We start from the raw sequence: 19391 nt of genomic DNA, 5'->3' as shown, positions 1-19391 counted from the left end.
ATAATTGCATTTCTCTGAAGTTGATGGATAATAATAATAATAACTCACGTTAGGAAGGACGTTGACTTTTTTTCCTCATTGAGGTGAAATTTCGAGTTCCTCGATGGATTCCTGTACCTGCTCCCGGTAAATTTTCAATTGATGGATGTTTATTGGGGACTTTGAGAACTCTGGGGAAATTACTTGTGGAAAATTACGGGAAGAATAGAGCTTTAACCACGCGTATATCGATCTCAATGGCTTGCCGCCAAGCAACAAGCCATCTTGACGTCACCATGTCACTCCACAGAACATTTTCTCTTTTCATGAAAACTGGACTTCAGGAATGATTTTTTGTGAAAGGTAACCGGGGTGAAATGCGACGTCAAAGTCACTGAAGACTAAACAAAAAAATATTTCAACTATTCAGAGGATTGTTAAAGTTCCAATTGTCGAAACTTCATTTTTCCCACTTGGAGTTGTCGCAGAACGAAATGATTAAGTTTTTGGTGAGTTGATTTGTGTCTCTGGATGTTCTGGCAATTTATGGGATACATTTTTTTAGCTAACCTTGGGCATTGGCATTTATGCAGGGATTTACATCAGTCAAAATTATGAGGTGAGTGCCGGTGGGTGGAGAAATAATTCTCCGGATTTTTTGGATCATTTTGGGGTATGTTTCAGGTTCCTCGAGTGGACGAGCCGTCTAAAATTCTAGACCGATTAAAGGAATTCGCTGAAGACCATAAGAAGAAATAAATGGTCATGTACTCTCCGAATAGTTCAATAAATTAATTATAAATGTAAATAAGTAATTATGTAATATCGATGTTTATTCTGTATTTTTTTCCAATACTGTCTTGCCGAAATGAAAAATAAAATTTATGAATTCTTAAAGAAACTGCTGAACGCTGATGTATTTTACATATGAAGAAGAAAATTTTTGTAAATAAAGTTAAAAATGAATTTTGAATACTTTATATTCGTATTATCTTTAAATTCCTCAAGTGGACGTTATAAAAAATTCGCAGGAACAAATAACCAATCAGGATTTTTTCAAAAAGCTCAAGGCTTTTTCAAGATTGACATAAATTATAATTTATACAACAACGATGTTTATTTGGTATGCCTATGACGTACAATCTTCCCCAGAAAAAAGACAAAACTCATGCATTCTTGAAGAAATCATTGAAAGGTGATACCATTTATTTGTGGAACAGAAAATTGGATGAACAGAATTATTAAAATATTAAACCACCGCCTGAGTATTCCAATCGTGCCTGTGGCTCAACAAAGGCCAGCCAATCTGAGGCATGAGTGGGTAATAAGCCCATTGATTGACATTTGTACAGGGCTAGGGCTATGTTGACTAGTTGACCCAGGAAAAATACAAACTTTTGGCCAAATGCGTGCGTTCCCTCGATCACTTTGAATGCTGAAAAATAATTATTCAACGTTAGTGAAACCTATTTGTATTAATTAGCTTTCTGAGGGGGAGTAAGGGGTTCTGAAGGTCCAGTACTCACTCTGCTGAAGTGTGAATAAGGCCTTGACAGGCCTGATAATCAGCATCCCCACCATCATGATAGGGAATATAGATATAGAATTGCCAGCCATGAACATGATAAACAAATTCATTGGCACCTGCTTCAGGGGGCCAAGTGCAAGATCCCACGATTTTTTGATTATCAGATGATTCGAATCGTTCTCTCTCAAGTGTTCAATACTCTGGGAGAGGCTTGCTGCTGGAGTGTAGCCCGGAGGATTCGGCAATTCTGCATTTTTATCCTGTTTGTTCCTGAGAAAGACAATTAAATGACTATTCCATTGATTGCAACAGACAGCTCGGAACTGTCTTTCAAAAATTGTTTCTATTGGAGTTCCATGAAATAGCTTTCAACCCTGACTTCAAGGCTCCACTGATTATTTATTTATGTACATGGTCTTGTCACTAGTTTACGAATAATTGACACTCATTAATGACTGAAAGTTCATGTTTTGGGTACTCACCTGTGGGCGAAGTCCAGCGTCCACTTGAATTTTTTCTGATTTTGCTTATTAGACGCCATTAGATCACTTATTAATAACAATTGGAGTTCATTCAATATTTTGTTTCAATAGAAATATTAAGTTAATGCAATGAAGGGGGTTATATGCACCCACTAGTGTCATACATGTCACAAACACAACTAGCGCCGCAAGCGGCACACGAGGTGACTACACGCATTATTTATTTAAAAAATGAACTGAGCAACTAACGATGTAGATGGCGCGGTGTCTCAGGGCCGCCATCTTACGGTGACTTTTCATTCTCCACTTTAGTCCGGTTTGAAACCCATTGACAAAAGTTATTCGTTGCGACGTAAACTATTCTTTTATTTATTTAATTCATTATTATCTGTACGTCTATTACATTATTTATTCTTGTAATTAATGTGCAAGTCATATTGTCTAGAATATTTAAATATAACCTCTTTATTATTTCTCTTCTACAAAGATTTTTTATAGTAGGTCTTGGGTCAGAAATGCGTCCCTAAAATAGTATATTATTCCTCCAGGGCGAAGGGTCGTATTTTGCTGTCCTAGAGTGAGAAGTATTGATCAGGTAATTTGTCTCCACACCTCCCTGTGGAGGTTGACAAATGAAATTTTTCAATTTTTCACATTCAACGCAACACAACCATTTATTTCATCCCTATAATTTTATTGGGAATGTTTGCTGTAAAACACTTAATATTCACATTAAATTATAATGCAAAAGATACAGTGAAAACATCGAGAAACATAAAAAAGAAACATCACGCAGCTGTGATTTTCTTCAGGGGAACAGCTTCATCCGTGTCTTCATTCTCTTCATCAGTCTTTTTGGGATCGTCTGCCTCCGGACTATTCCACTTTTGCAACTCTCCAGTTCCGAAGAAGGCGAAACACAGGGCTCCAGTGATATAAGTAACTGCTAGGATCCAGAAGACATATGTCCACTGATGATATGTTTGATTTTTATACGTAAATATGCCCACCATCAGACTGCTAAGATATCCACCCAACGAGCTCAGAGTATTGGCAAGACCGAATATTGTTCCAGAGAAATTTGGCGCAATGTCAAGACCATTTCCCAGATATCCAGCAGTGACAGCTCCATTGATGGTCAATGCTATAGTAAATATAGCGACGGAGAAGGTTCGATCGCAGCCGTAATTTGCTTGGAGGATCATAAATAGTCCGGGGGTGATGACAGCTTGATGATGAACAAAAAAAATAAACAAATATCATCACCGACTTGTCACAGGGAAATTGACATTGAGGTCAATAGTGCACTATCAACAATTAGAGGTGGATAACAAATTGAATTGATCTGATGATCTGTTTGTCTCAATAGCAATTGAGGACAGGGACTTGTTGTTGGGTATTGTGAATTTATTCCGCCGATTCATCAGCATGGATCATTGCTACGAGAATTGTTGATGGGACTCACTGTTCTATAAATTACAAATTCAATTGACGTAGTACAACTGCAACAACTCACCAAATGTCGTGAATATCTTCCGGATTGCGGTCACCGAGAGCCTTTCGGTTCTCCGAAGATAGTCGGCCAGTGTCGATGTTGCCAATGCAAAAACGTATTTGCCGATGTAGGGGAGAGATGACAACAGACCATTCTGAAATTTAATGAATAAATGAATGAAGCGACAACTGTTGGATGGGCTGTAGGTGCAGTCGGTGATGCTGGATTACCTCTTTTATGTTGAAATCGAGAATATATTTCATGTACGTTGGGAGTTGATTGACAACAGTGAAGTAACCGAATACACTGCATCCGTGAGTTATCACGATTGCCCAAACCGGGAGAGATGTGAAAATTGATTTCCAAGGGACAGGGAACACCTGAAAATATTCTCACGTGACATCTAAAGATGTATTGCCCATTTCTTCCCATCCCCACGAGGAAAATTTTCACGAAAAATCTCCACGAGGAGAAACTCACTTTCTTGGATGACGTGGAGCCAATGGACTCCTCAATAAACTTTTTCTCTTCATCACTGATTCTCGGATGTTCCGCCGGCGAATCAAATACCAGCATAAACCAGGCTATACTCCAGACCAATCCAATTCCTCCCGTTACATAGAAAACTGATTCCCAACCGATGGAGGCGATGAGGTAGCCGCAGATGGGCATCGTTATGGCAGCTCCCAAAGACGACGCTGAGACGATAAAATAGTTCATTTGAGTTCTCGTGTAATTGACAAAAGTGGAGCAATTGAATTGGGCTTTATGGAATGATTAATTCAGTACATCCAACTGACCCATCATATTCGAGACGAACTTGCTGCGCTCCATGGGTGGGATCCAGTGAGATGTCATTGGTTGGATAGCAGGCCAGCTTGCACCCTTGAGTATCAATCAGAAATTGGTTATTGGAGCTGAGTAATTATCGCGGTGATTTCTACTGTCTACCCACCAGCATAAATCCTAAGACTACTCGAAGAGCTGCTACCATTCCCGGCCCCAGTGTTGCTGCTACTGGGGTGAATACTGTTACAATACTTGAAATCAACATACTGTATCCGAATACTCGTTTAGCCCCTATTACTTCGGCTAATCTACCACCTGGTAACTCTGTGCATATGTATCCCCAGAAAAAAGCACCCAGAATGAAGTTCACTTCGTATTCGTCCCAGTCGTATCTCGTTTGTGCCCTCTCTTCATCCTGACAAACAATAAGAGGAAACAGAACTGATCCAGATGAATTATTTACTCATTTGTTTATTTATCCAATCGTTCTATCAACTACAATGAGTCAAGTTAATCACAAGACTGCTATGTTGATAATTTTGAGGAAATTGTCGTTAATAATTCCAGATTGAGCAGGAGCTCAAGGAATTTTCCATCGACATTAACTTCCGGTCAGAATTTACTAGGAATTTCAATCACAAATATCTTAATTAAATGAATAGATGGGGAAGAGGATAATTCAATAAGCAGAGGAAATAACTCAGGCTTAATTGGATATCTTCGGCTATTACCACTGAATTATTCGCAAGCCCTTGACAAATCATCAAAAACAAGGAGAAAATGGATTGTGATAATTGCCTCATGAATCATAATTTTTTCTTGCGATGGTGAACAGTTAATGAAGGAGTTATCATCAAGGACAGTTTTTAGAAAACAATCGCCTTTGAATTATAATCAGTCCTTACCTCTTCATGACTGTTGTGAGATGCTTCTGACTGATTTGGTCCTCCTCCATAATCATGAATTATCGTTGAATTGTTTAAATTCACGGCTGCTGTACCTCCGGAGCATTCGTGATTACCATGCGTTAAATTGGAATGTGTCGAGTTATTTGGAAAGACCATTGCAACAATAGCTATGGTGAGATTCACTCTGAGCATGTAATTGAGCATAAATCCTAGTATCACCATTATGTTCAATACTTGACGGCATGTTAAACGATCTGAAAAACGTCGAATATTCCTGAGACCCAGTAACAATATTTATTTAGTTATTAACTTCTGCTGATAATTATTTAAGTATTTCGTAAATGGACCGAGGGATAACTCAAAATCTGAGCAAATCAGTCAGAATAATTTCTTTCATTCAATCGAAATTATTAATTGGGCATTTGCCAGAGCTTCTTCTGGCACTTCTGGATTCCTCGTGAATACGTGGAGTTCTGCCAATGTAAATTTTAATCCTCTCCCACTCGACCATCTGGCCGTCATATATTTATCAAAATAATAGACCAATTTTGTTTTCTATTCGTAATTGTTCTCCCATTCACCGATTCCAATGCAGGAAACGTGAAACAATTCATTTTCAAAGTGCGATTAACGTCACAAATATATGTTTAAATAAACGTCCACTCTGTCTGCATTTATTTATAGTGTTCGCAGCCTTGTACCGTTGTAAGGCCGAGGCCAAATTCATTTGCGATATTTGAATTCGAAGTAAAGGTGTAAAAAACGATAAATAATGTTTGAATTGTCATGCTTGAGACAAAACGGATATACAAACGGGAAGTTTCATATTGTATTTAATCGTAAGCTAATCGAGTGAATCAGATCTCCCCGTGTGGGTGGATAATTGCCAGTGTCCAGACATGTCATTTTCACCCCTCTATAATCATCCTTATGCTAATGCATCATTTTGTTGATAAATGACAGTGAAATGGGATAGTAAATTTTCATTCAGTAGACGTTTTTCTGTCTGATAAATTATTCGAACATTTTTGAGAAAAAAAGGTGCAATAAAAAATGGTGATAAACACTTGAACGGTTTCTGGTGTAGTAAATTAGTATTCTGCAGTGAATTTCTTCAAAGAAAAATGCCGACAGTCACTCTGTTGTGTAACAATAACTAATTTTCCGCACACCGCTTCTCCCCAGGCGAATGAAAAAAAAAACTATTTTTCAACTTGAGTTATGGCCAATTGTTACCGTTACGCGCTTCTTTATTTTATTTTAAATTTATCTTGGGTAGATGTATTGGTGATTGAACGGAAATTCAATGGACGCAATCGGAAGCCCCCGGTAATTCGTCAGAACATACCTCATTGCTATGTATCCGTGTTTACAATTTTGGTTTGGCTACGTAGCCAACAGTTAAATGATATTTCTATAATATCAGTTGGTCTGTGAGGTAGATAACATTTTTAATATGTAAGGGAAACGAAGGGAAAGTGCTGATTAGAGATATGTAAAATATGTAAGGCTATTTCTAGAAAATTCCATCGATTGACTTTGAGTAAAAATTCAGTCATTTTTTTCTATCAGATAATTGCGCGATGCAAATTCAGTAGCGAAGTGATAAAACCAGATAATACCCTTTTGACTATTGACCTGGTTTTGAGGAATATCTCGAAATTGGGGGGAGATGGCAAAATATTTATTGGGACCTTTTTTGTCGGGCGATTGGAGCATTACAACAAATGTCATTATAAAAATTTTAATATCTCTCGTAGATTCAGAGGTATTCGTCGAAAAAACGACTCGGGGATAAGTCCAGATTTAGTTTTACAATTTCGCTGCTGAATTCTTGTCAGGAGCATATCTGATTGGCAGAATATTTTTCTTAGTGTCCGTCACGCAAGTTTATTCATTCTTGTAATTGAATCGGGCTATTATTCCCGCCAGTGCTAGCGCATATACATCGACAACAATTAATTTTGAAGAAAACAAATCCTGTAATAGCAACTGTTTGTACCGAACATGACTCACGAATAGCGTGTCTACAAGTTATCCTCAAGCTACGAGTGACACTTGTTCAATTGGTCGTGAGAGCTTTGGAGCCGGCTATAGGGAACATGAATATTATTTTAATTTTCAGTAATTCGTCTCCAGAAAATGGACACTGACCTCAATTATCTTTGAACGTCCTTCTCAAGTGTAATCAACACGTGTTTCTGTCATTGCAGAGACGAATTATCCAATGAAATGACGATTTCCATGGTAGAGTGAAAATTTTTGTTATTGTTATGCATGTCCTAATTTCATAGAAGACCTACCTGACCTATAATGAACACTGTTCATTTTATTTCAAAAATTTTCATTTCATGATCACATACTTTTTGCTTTTGCATGTAAAATATCTGGGATAAATTATCAAATATTTGAATTGCAAAGCGAAAGAAAAAAACCACAATGTGAACTGGACGAGTGAAAGAATTCCATTTCGCAGCGTTAAATTTTCATTTCAGTTTTTTTACAAATTAAAGAATGAGAGCGCAAATTTGGATAATTCCAATAAATCCACTGAACACTTACCAAAAATTTTTTGAGACGACGCCATATTAAGCACAATAAATTAAATAAACAAACAAATAAAAAACGGGTTACCACGTCGGTAATTAAAAAATAAAGTTGAAAAGAAGAGACTTCCTAATAGTTTAGAATCAAATGAACACCGGCCGGTCGTTGGTATTTCCTCCTGCCCTCGAAAATAAATATTCTAAAAATCAAAACGTCAAAGTAATCCGGTGATTAATTTCTTCTCGCTCCTCTGGCACAAGTCAAGTAAGTTAATGCCAATATTTGTTCTCTTTTTACGTAATAAAACGTGAGAAAAAAAATTGTATACTCGAGGCAAACAGCACAACACACTGGCCGGCGTCGTGATACTGACTGAGCCCGCGTCCTGAAGAGCGCGAAGGTATATATAGGAAGAAGTTTACGGGCCAGTATTATAGCGCATCGGGGAAGACCGTTTGTACAAATGTTAGATGAAACCGCTGAATGGTTGAACAGAAGGGAGATAAAAATTTCTCGTTGATGGATGAGGAACAACAGATACCCCGAGATCATCATCAGGCACCCCACCCCCTCCTCCTCTCCTGTCTCTCTCTCTCCCTCACCCCCTGCCACAACCACCGATTTTAAGTGAGGAGCGATTCCCTCAAATTTCCATCGATTTTCATTCAATCCAAAACCACGACGTCCCAACGTAATGATAAACTGACATTTTATTTACATTGATGATGGATCTTAATAGTATTCTGTCGATTATGTCCATATACTTATATAGATGAAGTACATAGGATATTGAATGATCAATCGAATGATCAAACACAATCATGAAAATTCATTGCTCTGGAGCTCATTCATATTATAAAACAGTAGGTCAATGCTTCATTCAGTTGTTGTGTTGATTTTGGACAGTGAATTTATACTGCTGATTAATTAATCAGTCGAGAATATTTAATTTGCTGTTTGTTTTTCGCAATTGTGCACGCCATGGAATAATTGGGGCATCGTCGTCGGAATCATTGTCCCTGGTAGGTACTGGTTTCTTTTCTTCTTCCACTTTCACTTCCTTTGGCCTTGTTGCGGCAGGGGCATCCCTTTTTTGAACAGGTACTAAGTCGATTTTAACTGGTGGGGGTGCTGGAGCAACTGGAGTAGGAGGGACTGCTACGGTTGCTCTGTAATATTTAACATTATTAGTTCATTGTATGGTCGAACACCCTAATTTTTCATATCAATAAATTACTTCTTTTCTTTCTCATCGTAATTATCTTTTTTCGCCAACAATTGCCTCTTCCACGGTGGAATGGCTTTTTGTCGTTTCTCTTCGTTCTCCCGGGCTATTTGCTCCTCCAGTTCTTTTTTTGCACGATCTGCTGCTTTTCTCGCCAGCATTTGCCGCTTCCAAATGGGAATTATATTTCCAGCGCTGTCTCTCTCTGGTATCTGATGATTTAATGGACATAATTATTTTAATTATTCTATTTTGATTCCCAGAAAACAACATGTCGACGATTAGTCAACAAATTACTGATGCCCTGTTTTCTGGGAATTAATTTTATTACTTTATTTTACTCACTTGATCAACAAAATTTGAGACACTGAAACTTTTACTAATTTCTGATATGAGATTTTGCTCCTGTTTCTTCTCCACCTTGGCCATCTCCACTTTGAATTTCTTTATTCCTGGGATGTCTTTAGCAAGTTTAAGCTCAGCTATGAGATCAGTTTTCTGGACGAAAAAGGGTTCTGACACTGTAAGAAGCCACAGCATAAGATAAAAGACAACATTAATCTGTAATTAGAGTCTCAGGAAATGACGGTCGTCGAACCCATCATTACCATTGGTCATGGACACACTGCGAGGTGGTGGAGCTGAGAATGTCTTTGTTGCATGCATCTTGATGTTGGTACGGCGAAGTTGTACACTCGTTAAGTCCTGGATGCTGATTGTTGCCAAGGGCTGGGGTGTCCTCGGGGTCTCCGGTGTTTCGTGATTATTCGTTACAGCTGACGATGATGATACTGTTGCTGATGTGTCTTTTGGTATTAGGAGGGGCGGAAGGGGCGGTGGAGGTGGCCCCGGTGGTGGTGGATTTACGGAAGGACACTGCACCACCTCCTCCTCTTCTGTTCGTGTTTGAATGTCCAAATTGTCGACTGATCTGTTTTGAAAATTAATACTTGAGGATGATTACCACTAAGGATGGCCGAGGGGTAAAGGGAAAGGCGCCAGAGCATTACCCGAGGGTTAATATAAACATAAACAATTCTTTGAGAAAAAAAAAAATAGAGAGAGGGCGATGTTATCTGTTAATTCATGACTAATCACGAATTTTACAAAATTTGAAACTTTTTCTCTGAGCAGCTGCACAAAATTCCACAAAAACTCTCATGAATTCACTGATTTCCCCAGATTCAGTCACTTCACAATTGATATGTCATAGAATAATCACTGACCGTGCTTTCGACAATGTATTTTTTCCCGATGCCTTGCAGATACTCTTCAAATACTCCGACGGCTTGAGCAATGTATTTGAATCGGCTGCATTGTTGAATTTCGGTGGTATGAATGGCAACACCATGTGCTTATTGACCAGGTGTGTCACCTGGCACTGCTTGGTATCCTCAGTCTCTGTACACGAGGCACTAACCGCGGTTACAACTTCCGCCTGCGGTAGACACTGATGGGCTTGTTCGGAGGATACATCGGACTTGTTGGTCGCTGTTCCGCAACATAAAAATGAAAGATTTTAAACGTAAATAAGAGGTAGGGGAAATTTAGTCCATAGGGGCATTTGAAGTGTTGATGGATTATTTTCTGAAATAGTGGAATGGTCAATTACGTTATAAACTTAAGAGGGAATTGTATGCACGTTTTCATGATTAAAGCACAAGTGAAATCTAGGTAAGTATATTGTATGCCTGGTGGAACGATATGGTCTAGTAATGGACGCATCCATAATCGCGTTAACGGGCCAATTAAAAGGATTATTTTTAAACTATTAAATTGTCTTGCCAAACTGGCACGGTCATTGCGCCCAATTAGGCCGGTTACCACCAATTGATTTATTCCATTATCAGTTTACAGCTTGATTTTCCGCGGGGTGGGGGAGGGAGGAAGGGGGGGGGGAAAGGCGATAAACTGTCGTGAAATCATTGGAGAACGAGTTTTTTCCGTATGAGATTTAAATGTCGCTGATTGTGCCTTTCACACCTGATTTTTTGTCCAGGACCAAAGTGCAAGGAAAAGAATAATTTTTATTCGAATACTGTCACCAACCTGAACTAGTGCTTTCACTCTCACTCTTGGTATCCTTGCTGTCCATCTTCTCGCTCATGTCGTTCAGTTTTGAGGAATCATCAGTGTCTGGAGGTGGTGGTGGGGGCGGTGGTGGTGGTGGATTTACGATGCTGAAGGGAGAAATGAAATGGGATTAACATGATTACAGATTTGTTTTTCCTCTTTTCATGGTTATTATATTCGATCGATATCGACCCACTTACCTGGGACCATTTGCCGATGATTTCGAATTCTTCTCACCTTCTGGTGTTGCGCTATTCCTCTCTATAAACGTTGAATTAATTATCAAGAGTTTTTTTTCAATTTGGGTTAGCGGAGTTTATGGATTGTGGTGGGTTATTATGTACCTGGTAATTCTGGGGGCTTTGGAATTTTTCCAAGATGTTCATTACTGCTGTTGCGTGATAATGGAGGGGTTGACGTGGCTGAGGAATAGTGAATTTCACTGCTGAGTTGGGAGGATTCACTGCCGCTGCTTGATCTGCTGAATCTTCGTTCGCTCGTTCTCAAACGACTTTGAAAATTCGAAAAAATATTGACACTTTAGTTCGAACTGTTTCGTCTTTCCAACGCGTCGAATTTTTCAAGAATAAGAGTTTCATAGACATTAAAAAAGGCTGAAACAAGATTTTAATTAATTGAAATGAATTATGAGGTTTTTAATTACCCGCTTCCATTAACGTCGTCATGAATTTTTTTATTTCCAATCGACTTAACACTCTCCGTCTCTTCCGGCCTGATGCAGATCTGCTCATAAGCATGATCCGTGTCCTTGATTATGTCCGACTTTATCGAATTACCGTTGCTCAGGGTCTTGAAATTTCCATTATTGATGTGTACATCCACTTTCACTGCAAAAAAGTACAGAAATACTTATTCAATGTTTTTATTTATCGATTGAAAATTTATTTGATCCGGGCGATTAGGGCGATAAAGCGTGATAACATCCGCATCAATAAAATCCGATAGAAGAAAAAGAATAAACGTCACTTCCGGGAGACATAAATCCTTCAATTCGGTTTATGTCCAGTGCTGATGAGGTTTCTTCTCTTGGAGGTTTCATGACAAGCAAGAGCACCCATAATTCTTGTACTTAATATGAGCATAACGGGGTTTATGAGGTCCCTCTCTGCGTGTAGGCTGATAGGTTCAGTCCAGTTCTTGTGGGCTCTCAATAAATCCTCTATGTAACGTTGTTACTGAATTATGGATTTACCATTAGTCTCCTGATCCATCGATAGACTCAATTGAACTTCATGGAAACGATCTCAACCGTTTCGTCTACCTTTTTCCGTGAGGATGGGGTACTGACGATGGGTTAGGGAAGACTGACGATGGGACAATAATCCGGGTCGAGATGCATTGCCATGTGGTGGGGTGAATCTTGCAATCTTTTGTGATTAGATACAGTGACAAGTTGTCAAGCTGTAGATAAACAATAGCGACAAATGAGGACGATCGATTTCAGTGCTAGCAGGCCATTTGGTATTTGTTTAGATTGTTTATTTTGGGGGAATAACAACTTTAATAGTTCTGACAATTGTCGATTTTTCTTGTGAATCAGTGGCTGTCGAAATACTACAATGGAAATTAACGAACAAAGGGAGCAGACTTTTGCAGGTTTTTAATTTATAATTTTGATGGATCGGCTAATTTATTTATTTAAAATCACAGCGAATTGTGAAAAGACTTTTTCTGCCCATCCGACACTTTGTGAGTCATTGAATAACGATAAAAGCTATAAAAGTATTACTTTTTAACGTCAATCTGATCAACCGTTTCAGAGGAAATCGCAAAAAGTGGGGAGATATCGTTAAAAAATTCTTAATCACGACAAGTTATCAAAATAAAATAAAAATATTAACGGACAATGTAGTTCCCCGTTTACTCGCTAAAAGCATTAGTCATCAACATAATTTAATTTTTAGAAAGGAACGAGAGATTGATTCTGCACGTTTCACCACGTCCTTCGGATTTAATCAATAATTTTTCATTAATTATCGTGCCCAAGTGAAACTGAGCGAATCGTACGACGATTTTCATGATTACTAATCTTATACATACGCAGGAAGTCCACAATAACTTACATCCGTGATCCATTGAAGCATGAATATCGATCGAATAAACGGGGGGAAAAAGAGTAATATGAGAATAATGATGCGTCAGCTGCTGCAGTGACGACCAAAGACACGACTCGATATCTGGGACATGCCACACTTACCGGTTAATGTCTCGTCCTTCCTCTCGATACCATTGCGCTCCACATGCCTGGACTTATCCATGTTCTCGCAGAATAGCCGAGTTATCCTCGTGTAGACGAGGTCGTGGGGGCTGTGGAGATAGAAGGATTCGGCGTCCTTCGGTTTTGGAGATTCCGAGATGAAGGGGTTCATTGGATTTATGTAAATGCCGTCTCGGGGACGGGATGTCGGCGGGTGCAAGAAGAATGGCTCGTGGAACATTGTGCAACTCCGTAGGGAACACTAAAATTGTTAATTTATGGGTAATTAACGCTGTCATGACAGAGTAATCAATTGAACCGAACTCGAGTGCTTCAGGAACGTGAGAAAAAAAATTTATTCATCAACGAAACTTTGAAAAAATAAAAAATTTTCTATTCTCATTATCATTTAAATAGTAATTACGATACAAGTGAAAACAGCCAGTTTTTGCGGTACTGTACACAATTATCCTGATCATTTCCCGTAATCCCATACAATATCTTCTATGAAATCAACCGACTGCCATATAAATCAACATAAATCCTCGAATTAAGTACAAAAGTAATTTCTCATTGGATTTGCTTATCGCTCCTGGGAAGGAGGGAAAACTCTCGTTAAAATTCATCCGTATTTCGTTAGTTAGTGTACCATATCTGTACACTTGCTCGAGGATGATGAGAATCGCAGCGTGATACGTCTGTCTCTGACGGAAGAAAGAGTGTTTGAATTTCTATAGATCTAACACTTGTTCTTATTCCCTTATCTTCATTGCTTTTATTTATATTTTCTTCTCTCATTTTACCTCAGCTGCGTTAATTACTTATTTTCCACGCGAACATTTCCCATTTCTACGTGGAAATTGGTCAGATAATTTTCTGGATTTTTTAAAACTCAGTCGTTCGATTATCTGATCATCACGATAATTACTTCGTCAGGTTGCGTCACTATTAATCATCGAAATTGAGGATAAAATGTCATACCTTGTCTAGAGATGTTGTTGTACAGGTGCACGTTGTCGCGTCGCTCATACTCTCGGAGTAGTCTGATCCTAAACGATCTCGCGCCATTTCTTACGAAACATTTTCTCCTTCTCTTGGTATCCTGAAAAAAAAAATTGAGAGGATGACTACGTTGCACAGAACATCAAATGAACTTCGTTAATGATTTTAATTTTTTTCTGCATTTCTAATTTGCTAGAGGAAAGGTTTTGATGAATTTTTTAATTGTCATAATTATTGACAGAGTTCCCTCAAGTTTCCAACTAACATATCCATATTTTAGACCAATATAATTAACATAATTCAACCCTAATAAGGATTGCCTAGTAATGACTTGACTGGAGAAATATTCTCTCTGAAGTAAATGGATCTTTGCCAAGAATAATTGTTTTCACTGCTCCCCATAAACTTTTCCGAGTAATTTCATTTCTATTTGGATAGAAGATGAATCATCTAATGTTTAAACTGATACAACTTAATTCTGTAACTATCGTCCTTCGTATTTAATGTTCATTTTGCCAGATGGAAGAGTGCGATAGCCTCGGTGCATCTTTGCACTGCGTTCAGCTTTCTAACTCGATTATATACGAGCACTATAGCCCGTTGGACTTCCTAATCAATTTGAATTTTATGCAATAGTCAATCAATACTTTATAAGTCTTTGAAGGATTGAGATACTTTCCGTGTTGCCTTCAATTTGAGGTATATTTTTCACTTAAATCGTTATTGATGAGGTGAAAGGACTTTTTTTTAAAGACCGAATGCATAATTGAAGTCATAAATTTTGGCCGGACTTTACGACTGTTAGGGCATATTTTTTCGCATCATTTCGTGGAACGAAAGTATGAAATAAATTTATCACTGTTTCAATAATTTCTATTGTTTTTTGTCAATGGACAGGGTGTACCCAGGACTATGCTGATATAATGGAGTCGTTAAAAGACACTTTTCATTTGAAATACAGAATATTTTACGAGACTGGATCATTGCACCCTCCGGAGACTACCGTTTCATAATAATTTTATTTACTCTCTAGACTAATAAACAGATTCTATTGGGCAATACCTTAATTTCTCATTTAAATGACCAATTTTATAACTTCCTGACGCTCCGAAGAGCGAAAATATTGACCGCATGTGTGAAAAAAAATTAAATTAGGGGAACAAAACAATTAGGCTCGGACATTCGCGAAAGTGGAATCAACTGCCTCCAGTTGTACATAAAATTCAATCGCGAGGGAAATTCCACGAGGAATTCCCTTACGTGAATAATTATTCGGTACGCAGCACTCATGTACTGAAAGTTCTTTAATAAAGTGCATTGACGATTATGGGAACGAATTAGACGATGAGAAGGCAAGTCCCTCAATTCAAACGGGAAAAACAATTCAATATGAGAGACTATTCTACAACTTTTCTCCGTGCGATCTCTTATTTCAGGTGGGAAATTCCAATTATTTCGAATGTTCATTTCAACATTTTATTATCCTGACAGTTGGAAATTATTTTATTATTAAAACGGTTGTGGTCTAAATTGGGCATTTAATTTCAAACTGTGGAAAGACTTTACATAAAACTGAAAAGTGTTACAATTTTCCTAGGGCAATTCATATAAAAAAAAAAATCCTCATAATTTATTCATGACAGGACAGTCCTGGAACATTTTTTTCTCTTGAATTTCGCTCGTCATTGATCTCGTGTAAATAAAAATCTCTAGGTCGCTCTGCATTCGCACCTCCCAAGGAAATCGTTCCCGTAAAGTTCATTGAACTTCGCCATGAAAATTGAACGAATGTGAACCTACATCGACATTACGTCAAATGATCATTCTCCGCGTTCAATTTCCACGAAGGCCACCGCAAGGTCAACAATTACAAATCCGTCAACTCTGTTGAGTTAAATTGTGACAATTTGTCACGCCACGTACTTTCTTTTCGGACCTATCCAGACATTTTTTATTTTTATATCCCTACCCTGGTCGCCCTGTCTGTTTCTCTCTCTCTTTCTCTCCTCCTCGAAACTTTCATTCTCCCGCAATAAAAATTGGACACTCTGGGAGATTTCGAAACGCTTTTACATCTCAATCAAATAAAACGTGACAATTTCCAATATTCCACATCGACAGGTAAATTTTTTTTTTTCGGATTTTTGTGAAGCTCTCGAGCGTCCCAGTGACGCGCAGTCCCTCTCTGATACGGATAACCTGGCATGTAGGTGAAGGACACCAGTGTGTATCCATCCTCGATCCCCATTTCTTCAATTTATTTTCCTTTTTCCATCACAATGTTTTCACCCGCGTGAATGGACACCGGATGCCCTGCATATAATGCAAACGCTGAAAACTTTCATAAATTCAATGCGACGTTTGACTTGTTAACACTGAAAAATAAAATTATTCTTATCAAAATTGAATAATTAAAATTATTAAAATTATTATTATTATTATTATCAAATATTCATTTGCTTGAGATAGGACTATTTCCGAGTCGTCCCTAGGGGGGTCTAATAAGGCTCCAATTATGACAGTCTTATTGATCCTGGGGAGATCTAGAATAATAATCAACATAATTCAAAGATCATAAGAATTGCCTCCTAATAATTCGATCGTTTTAAAATATTTCTTTCTTTCATTTTTGCAAATGTTTTATCAGTGAAAAAATTCATTGCAGATACCATCAATTTATTTAACTTGGATAATTTTAATTTAATTTTCATTAAGAATAATTCCACGCTTTACCCGTCAAATGCACTTTGATTTGCGTGATAATTTCAATTATTTATGTGAATGAAAAAAAAAATGGTGAAAAAGAGGAATGAAAGTGCTCGTAAATTCTTGATTTTTTTTTATCGTTGGATTTAATAAACTGGATAATGAGCGGGCAATTGACAGCGTGGAATCGTCAATTGGCTTTTTATGCAGCAGTAAAAAAATCCCAACAATAGAGACAATTGTTACATTCGATTTCTCACGACTGGGAATGGGATGTGCAAAATGGAACGGAACGAGTGAAAATTTCGGGAATTCGAGAATCTCGCTCCACTAGTTCTGGTATATACAATGACATGGAGCCCAGAGTAAAAAAATCCACGAAGATGATTTTTTAAAATAATTTCGCGTAGATATTTTTTCTCGTCATATTAACCTACTTCTCATGCTCCCTAAAATCTACTCTCAACTCACGTCAAAATAACAAACGCAAATAACTGTATAGAAATTATTTACCACAAGTAAATTCTGCGCAAAGTCTTCGGAATTATGTACCGCATGTGTACTTTACGCACATTGTTTTCTCTGTAACGAGAGAATTGTCATGTGCCACTTTTAACAGTTGAAAGATGAAAGAATGGCATCAATTTACTTTGACACGTGCCCCACGTCATGTGTGCAATTGTCCTGATATTTATCTTCTAATTTAATGATCAAAATTTCTCTTTATTTTGAAAAATTACGAGACTGCGCTAAAAACGCGAAACACCGCGAGAAGTATCTGTATGCGTTGGTTCTTATAACGGTGGTAGTTGAAAAGTAACGGAGTGAGATGGGTTTTTCATGGTTGAATAGCGTGGAAGACGATGCATGCAGAGAAACTCGCTCAATTTCAGATTTTAATAACGTATTTGGAAGAGTCGACTTCATTGTGAAGTCGCTGTCACACTTATTCGACCCATCCTCCCTCACAAAATTTCGCATTTCATTGACAGGAGCACGACTCACCTATCGATGATATCGATGATGTTCCGTGAGTTTAATTCTCATCAGTCTCATCAACTTGATTTTTTTTTTATCAAACAAACTGCGTGAAAAAATGTGGGTAAAGACGTGACTCCCCCACGATTTGCGTTTTCACATTAAACCTGAACAGGATTCACACGCGACTTGGCACTGGGATCCAGGTGAATGTGGGCTACCAATTAATAATGGTACAATATTTATCTGAATTTACCACAATTCAAGGCGCCTTGAATTTGCATTTTGATAAAATTTTATCGTGATGATTTAGCAAATGAATTTTAATCTCGGACAACGAACTCACGACCGGTAAAGTTTTGAGGCGAGGCGGTAGACCGGTACTCTGGCTTTAACTCTCGTGTGCTCCACAGTCCACCTGTCTCTATCCTATCCAGTACTGGCGAGTTACTGGCCACGGGATTAAACCTCATGCCTCGCTGCCACCGGTACGATCCTCTTTCTTTCCCCTTTTTTTTTATTTTTTATAAACATGAAGTTTTCTCACTCACACTCTTTTCATCTTTCACTCGGCGGCCCCTCTCTAGGGATGGCTGTTGGACTCTTTCGCGTGCTGCTTTTACCACTTGCTCGGGAGGCTCTTGACGCGGGTGCAGCTGATAGTCGCGGATATCCGTGTCGACCGGATGAATGGGAACTTGGAGGTAGGGAATGAAAGGTGGGAGATTCGGATACGTTGGGTAATAGCGACTAATGTGATTTCAATGGGAATTCATTGTTGCGTTGGGGGAGATTTATTGGGTGATAATCGATAGGTGCGGGGAGAGGAGAAATTTAATGTCTGGCGACCTGCAGTTCCCTGAAATCAAGAAGAAAGGCCTTTAAAATTTGCGTTTGTTTAAATATACGCTGTCAAACCAGTCGACGAGTTCAGTTCAGAAGAAATTAAAATTTATAAAAATTCAGTTCGCACCTAAAAATAGTTAATAATGGGCGAGATCCCGCTGGAGAATCCGCAAGGTCGTTCGATGAAATGTTAGTTTTCTTGTCTCTCATCCTGCAGGCGCGGATAACTGTAAATCAGATAAATCAGATAGTAGATAAATTGACTGGTGCATTACACTGGTAGATCATCACAAATTCACTCGACATGATTTCAATTTTTTTCCTCAAATAGTTGCGAATCTACTTCGGAATAATTATAATCACAATGTCGCAAGAATTCAGCCTTTGGGGGAGTGAAATGATAAATGTCATGTAGTGATAAGGGATATTTAGTTCAAAATATTGCACGCCCGATACCACTTGTCCCGAGAAAGGTGATAAAACGCGAGACACCGGTTGATCGAGTTTTCTATCAAATCACTGGCATTTTATAATTTTTATCCCCACGCATACATTAATATTAATCAAGCCACCTCGAAAGTTGAATTTTCATCGAGATTCGAGTCATCAAAAAGC

At 38.2% G+C, this 19391-nt stretch overlaps 3 protein-coding genes across 5 annotated transcripts; all 3 read right to left on the bottom strand.

The window, feature by feature from the left end:
- Nucleotides 1-794: 794 nt before the first annotated feature.
- On the bottom strand, nt 795-2188 carry LOC135165783 (ER membrane protein complex subunit 4). Its single transcript, XM_064127409.1, has 3 exons — nt 1990-2188; nt 1506-1777; nt 795-1414 (listed from the first exon to the last, which is right to left on the bottom strand). Exons 1-3 carry the CDS (start codon nt 2046-2048, stop codon nt 1221-1223), a joined length of 525 nt encoding a protein of 174 aa, XP_063983479.1. The 5' UTR covers nt 2049-2188; the 3' UTR covers nt 795-1220.
- A 238-nt stretch (nt 2189-2426) lies between these two features.
- Nucleotides 2427-8123, bottom strand: LOC135166233 (sialin). The gene is made up of 8 exons (XM_064128315.1): nt 7744-8123; nt 5179-5435; nt 4440-4688; nt 4285-4369; nt 3965-4182; nt 3715-3864; nt 3506-3638; nt 2427-3217 (listed from the first exon to the last, which is right to left on the bottom strand). Exons 1-8 carry the CDS (start codon nt 7766-7768, stop codon nt 2778-2780), a joined length of 1557 nt encoding a protein of 518 aa, XP_063984385.1. The 5' UTR covers nt 7769-8123; the 3' UTR covers nt 2427-2777.
- A 297-nt stretch (nt 8124-8420) lies between these two features.
- Nucleotides 8421-18995, bottom strand: LOC135166231 (proteoglycan 4-like). 3 transcript variants are annotated; one of them, XM_064128312.1, is made up of 13 exons: nt 18904-18995; nt 18482-18789; nt 14226-14346; nt 13245-13506; nt 11691-11874; nt 11371-11537; nt 11227-11287; nt 11003-11133; nt 10180-10444; nt 9562-9884; nt 9299-9474; nt 8966-9165; nt 8421-8897 (listed from the first exon to the last, which is right to left on the bottom strand). In XM_064128312.1, the coding sequence occupies exons 3-13, from the start codon at nt 14310-14312 to the stop codon at nt 8660-8662; spliced, it is 2094 nt and encodes a 697-aa protein (XP_063984382.1). In that variant the 5' UTR covers nt 14313-14346; nt 18482-18789; nt 18904-18995; the 3' UTR covers nt 8421-8659. The 3 variants fall into 3 exon arrangements, with proteins under 3 accessions (XP_063984382.1, XP_063984381.1, XP_063984383.1); XM_064128311.1 differs by lacking the exons at nt 18482-18789; nt 18904-18995 and adding an exon at nt 17958-18376; XM_064128313.1 differs by lacking the exons at nt 13245-13506; nt 14226-14346; nt 18482-18789; nt 18904-18995 and adding an exon at nt 12240-12399.
- Between the last annotated feature and the right edge of the window lie 396 nt (nt 18996-19391).

This window comes from Diachasmimorpha longicaudata, chromosome 9 (genome assembly GCF_034640455.1).
Source record: "Diachasmimorpha longicaudata isolate KC_UGA_2023 chromosome 9, iyDiaLong2, whole genome shotgun sequence".
Classification (NCBI taxonomy): domain Eukaryota; kingdom Metazoa; phylum Arthropoda; class Insecta; order Hymenoptera; family Braconidae; genus Diachasmimorpha; species Diachasmimorpha longicaudata.
Note: the sequence above shows the minus strand (reverse complement) of the source record. Positions and strands in the feature narration are given on the sequence as shown.

Excerpts from the sequence above, each read along its gene's own strand:
- LOC135165783 (XM_064127409.1), bottom strand. The coding sequence starts at position 2,048 with ATGGCGTCTAATAAGCAAAATCAGAAAAAATTCAAGTGGACGCTGGAC. Across the intron at positions 1,778-1,989 it reads ACGCTGGACTTCGCCCACAG|GAACAAACAGGATAAAAATG; the intron begins GTGAGTACCCAA and ends TGTCTTTCTCAG. Across the intron at positions 1,415-1,505 it reads CTTATTCACACTTCAGCAGA|CATTCAAAGTGATCGAGGGA; the intron begins GTGAGTACTGGA and ends ATTATTTTTCAG.
- LOC135166233 (XM_064128315.1), bottom strand. The coding sequence starts at position 7,768 with ATGGCGTCGTCTCAAAAAATTTTTG. Across the intron at positions 5,436-7,743 it reads GTCGTCTCAAAAAATTTTTG|ATCGTTTAACATGCCGTCAA; the intron begins GTAAGTGTTCAG and ends GACGTTTTTCAG. Across the intron at positions 4,689-5,178 it reads CTCACAACAGTCATGAAGAG|GATGAAGAGAGGGCACAAAC; the intron begins GTAAGGACTGAT and ends ATTGTTTGTCAG.
- LOC135166231 (XM_064128312.1), bottom strand. The coding sequence starts at position 14,312 with ATGGCGCGAGATCGTTTAGGATCAGACTACTCCGAGAGTATGAGCGAC. Across the intron at positions 9,475-9,561 it reads CAGTGTGTCCATGACCAATG|TGTCAGAACCCTTTTTCGTC; the intron begins GTAATGATGGGT and ends GGCTTCTTACAG. Across the intron at positions 8,898-8,965 it reads TACGATGAGAAAGAAAAGAA|AGCAACCGTAGCAGTCCCTC; the intron begins GTAATTTATTGA and ends TAAATATTACAG.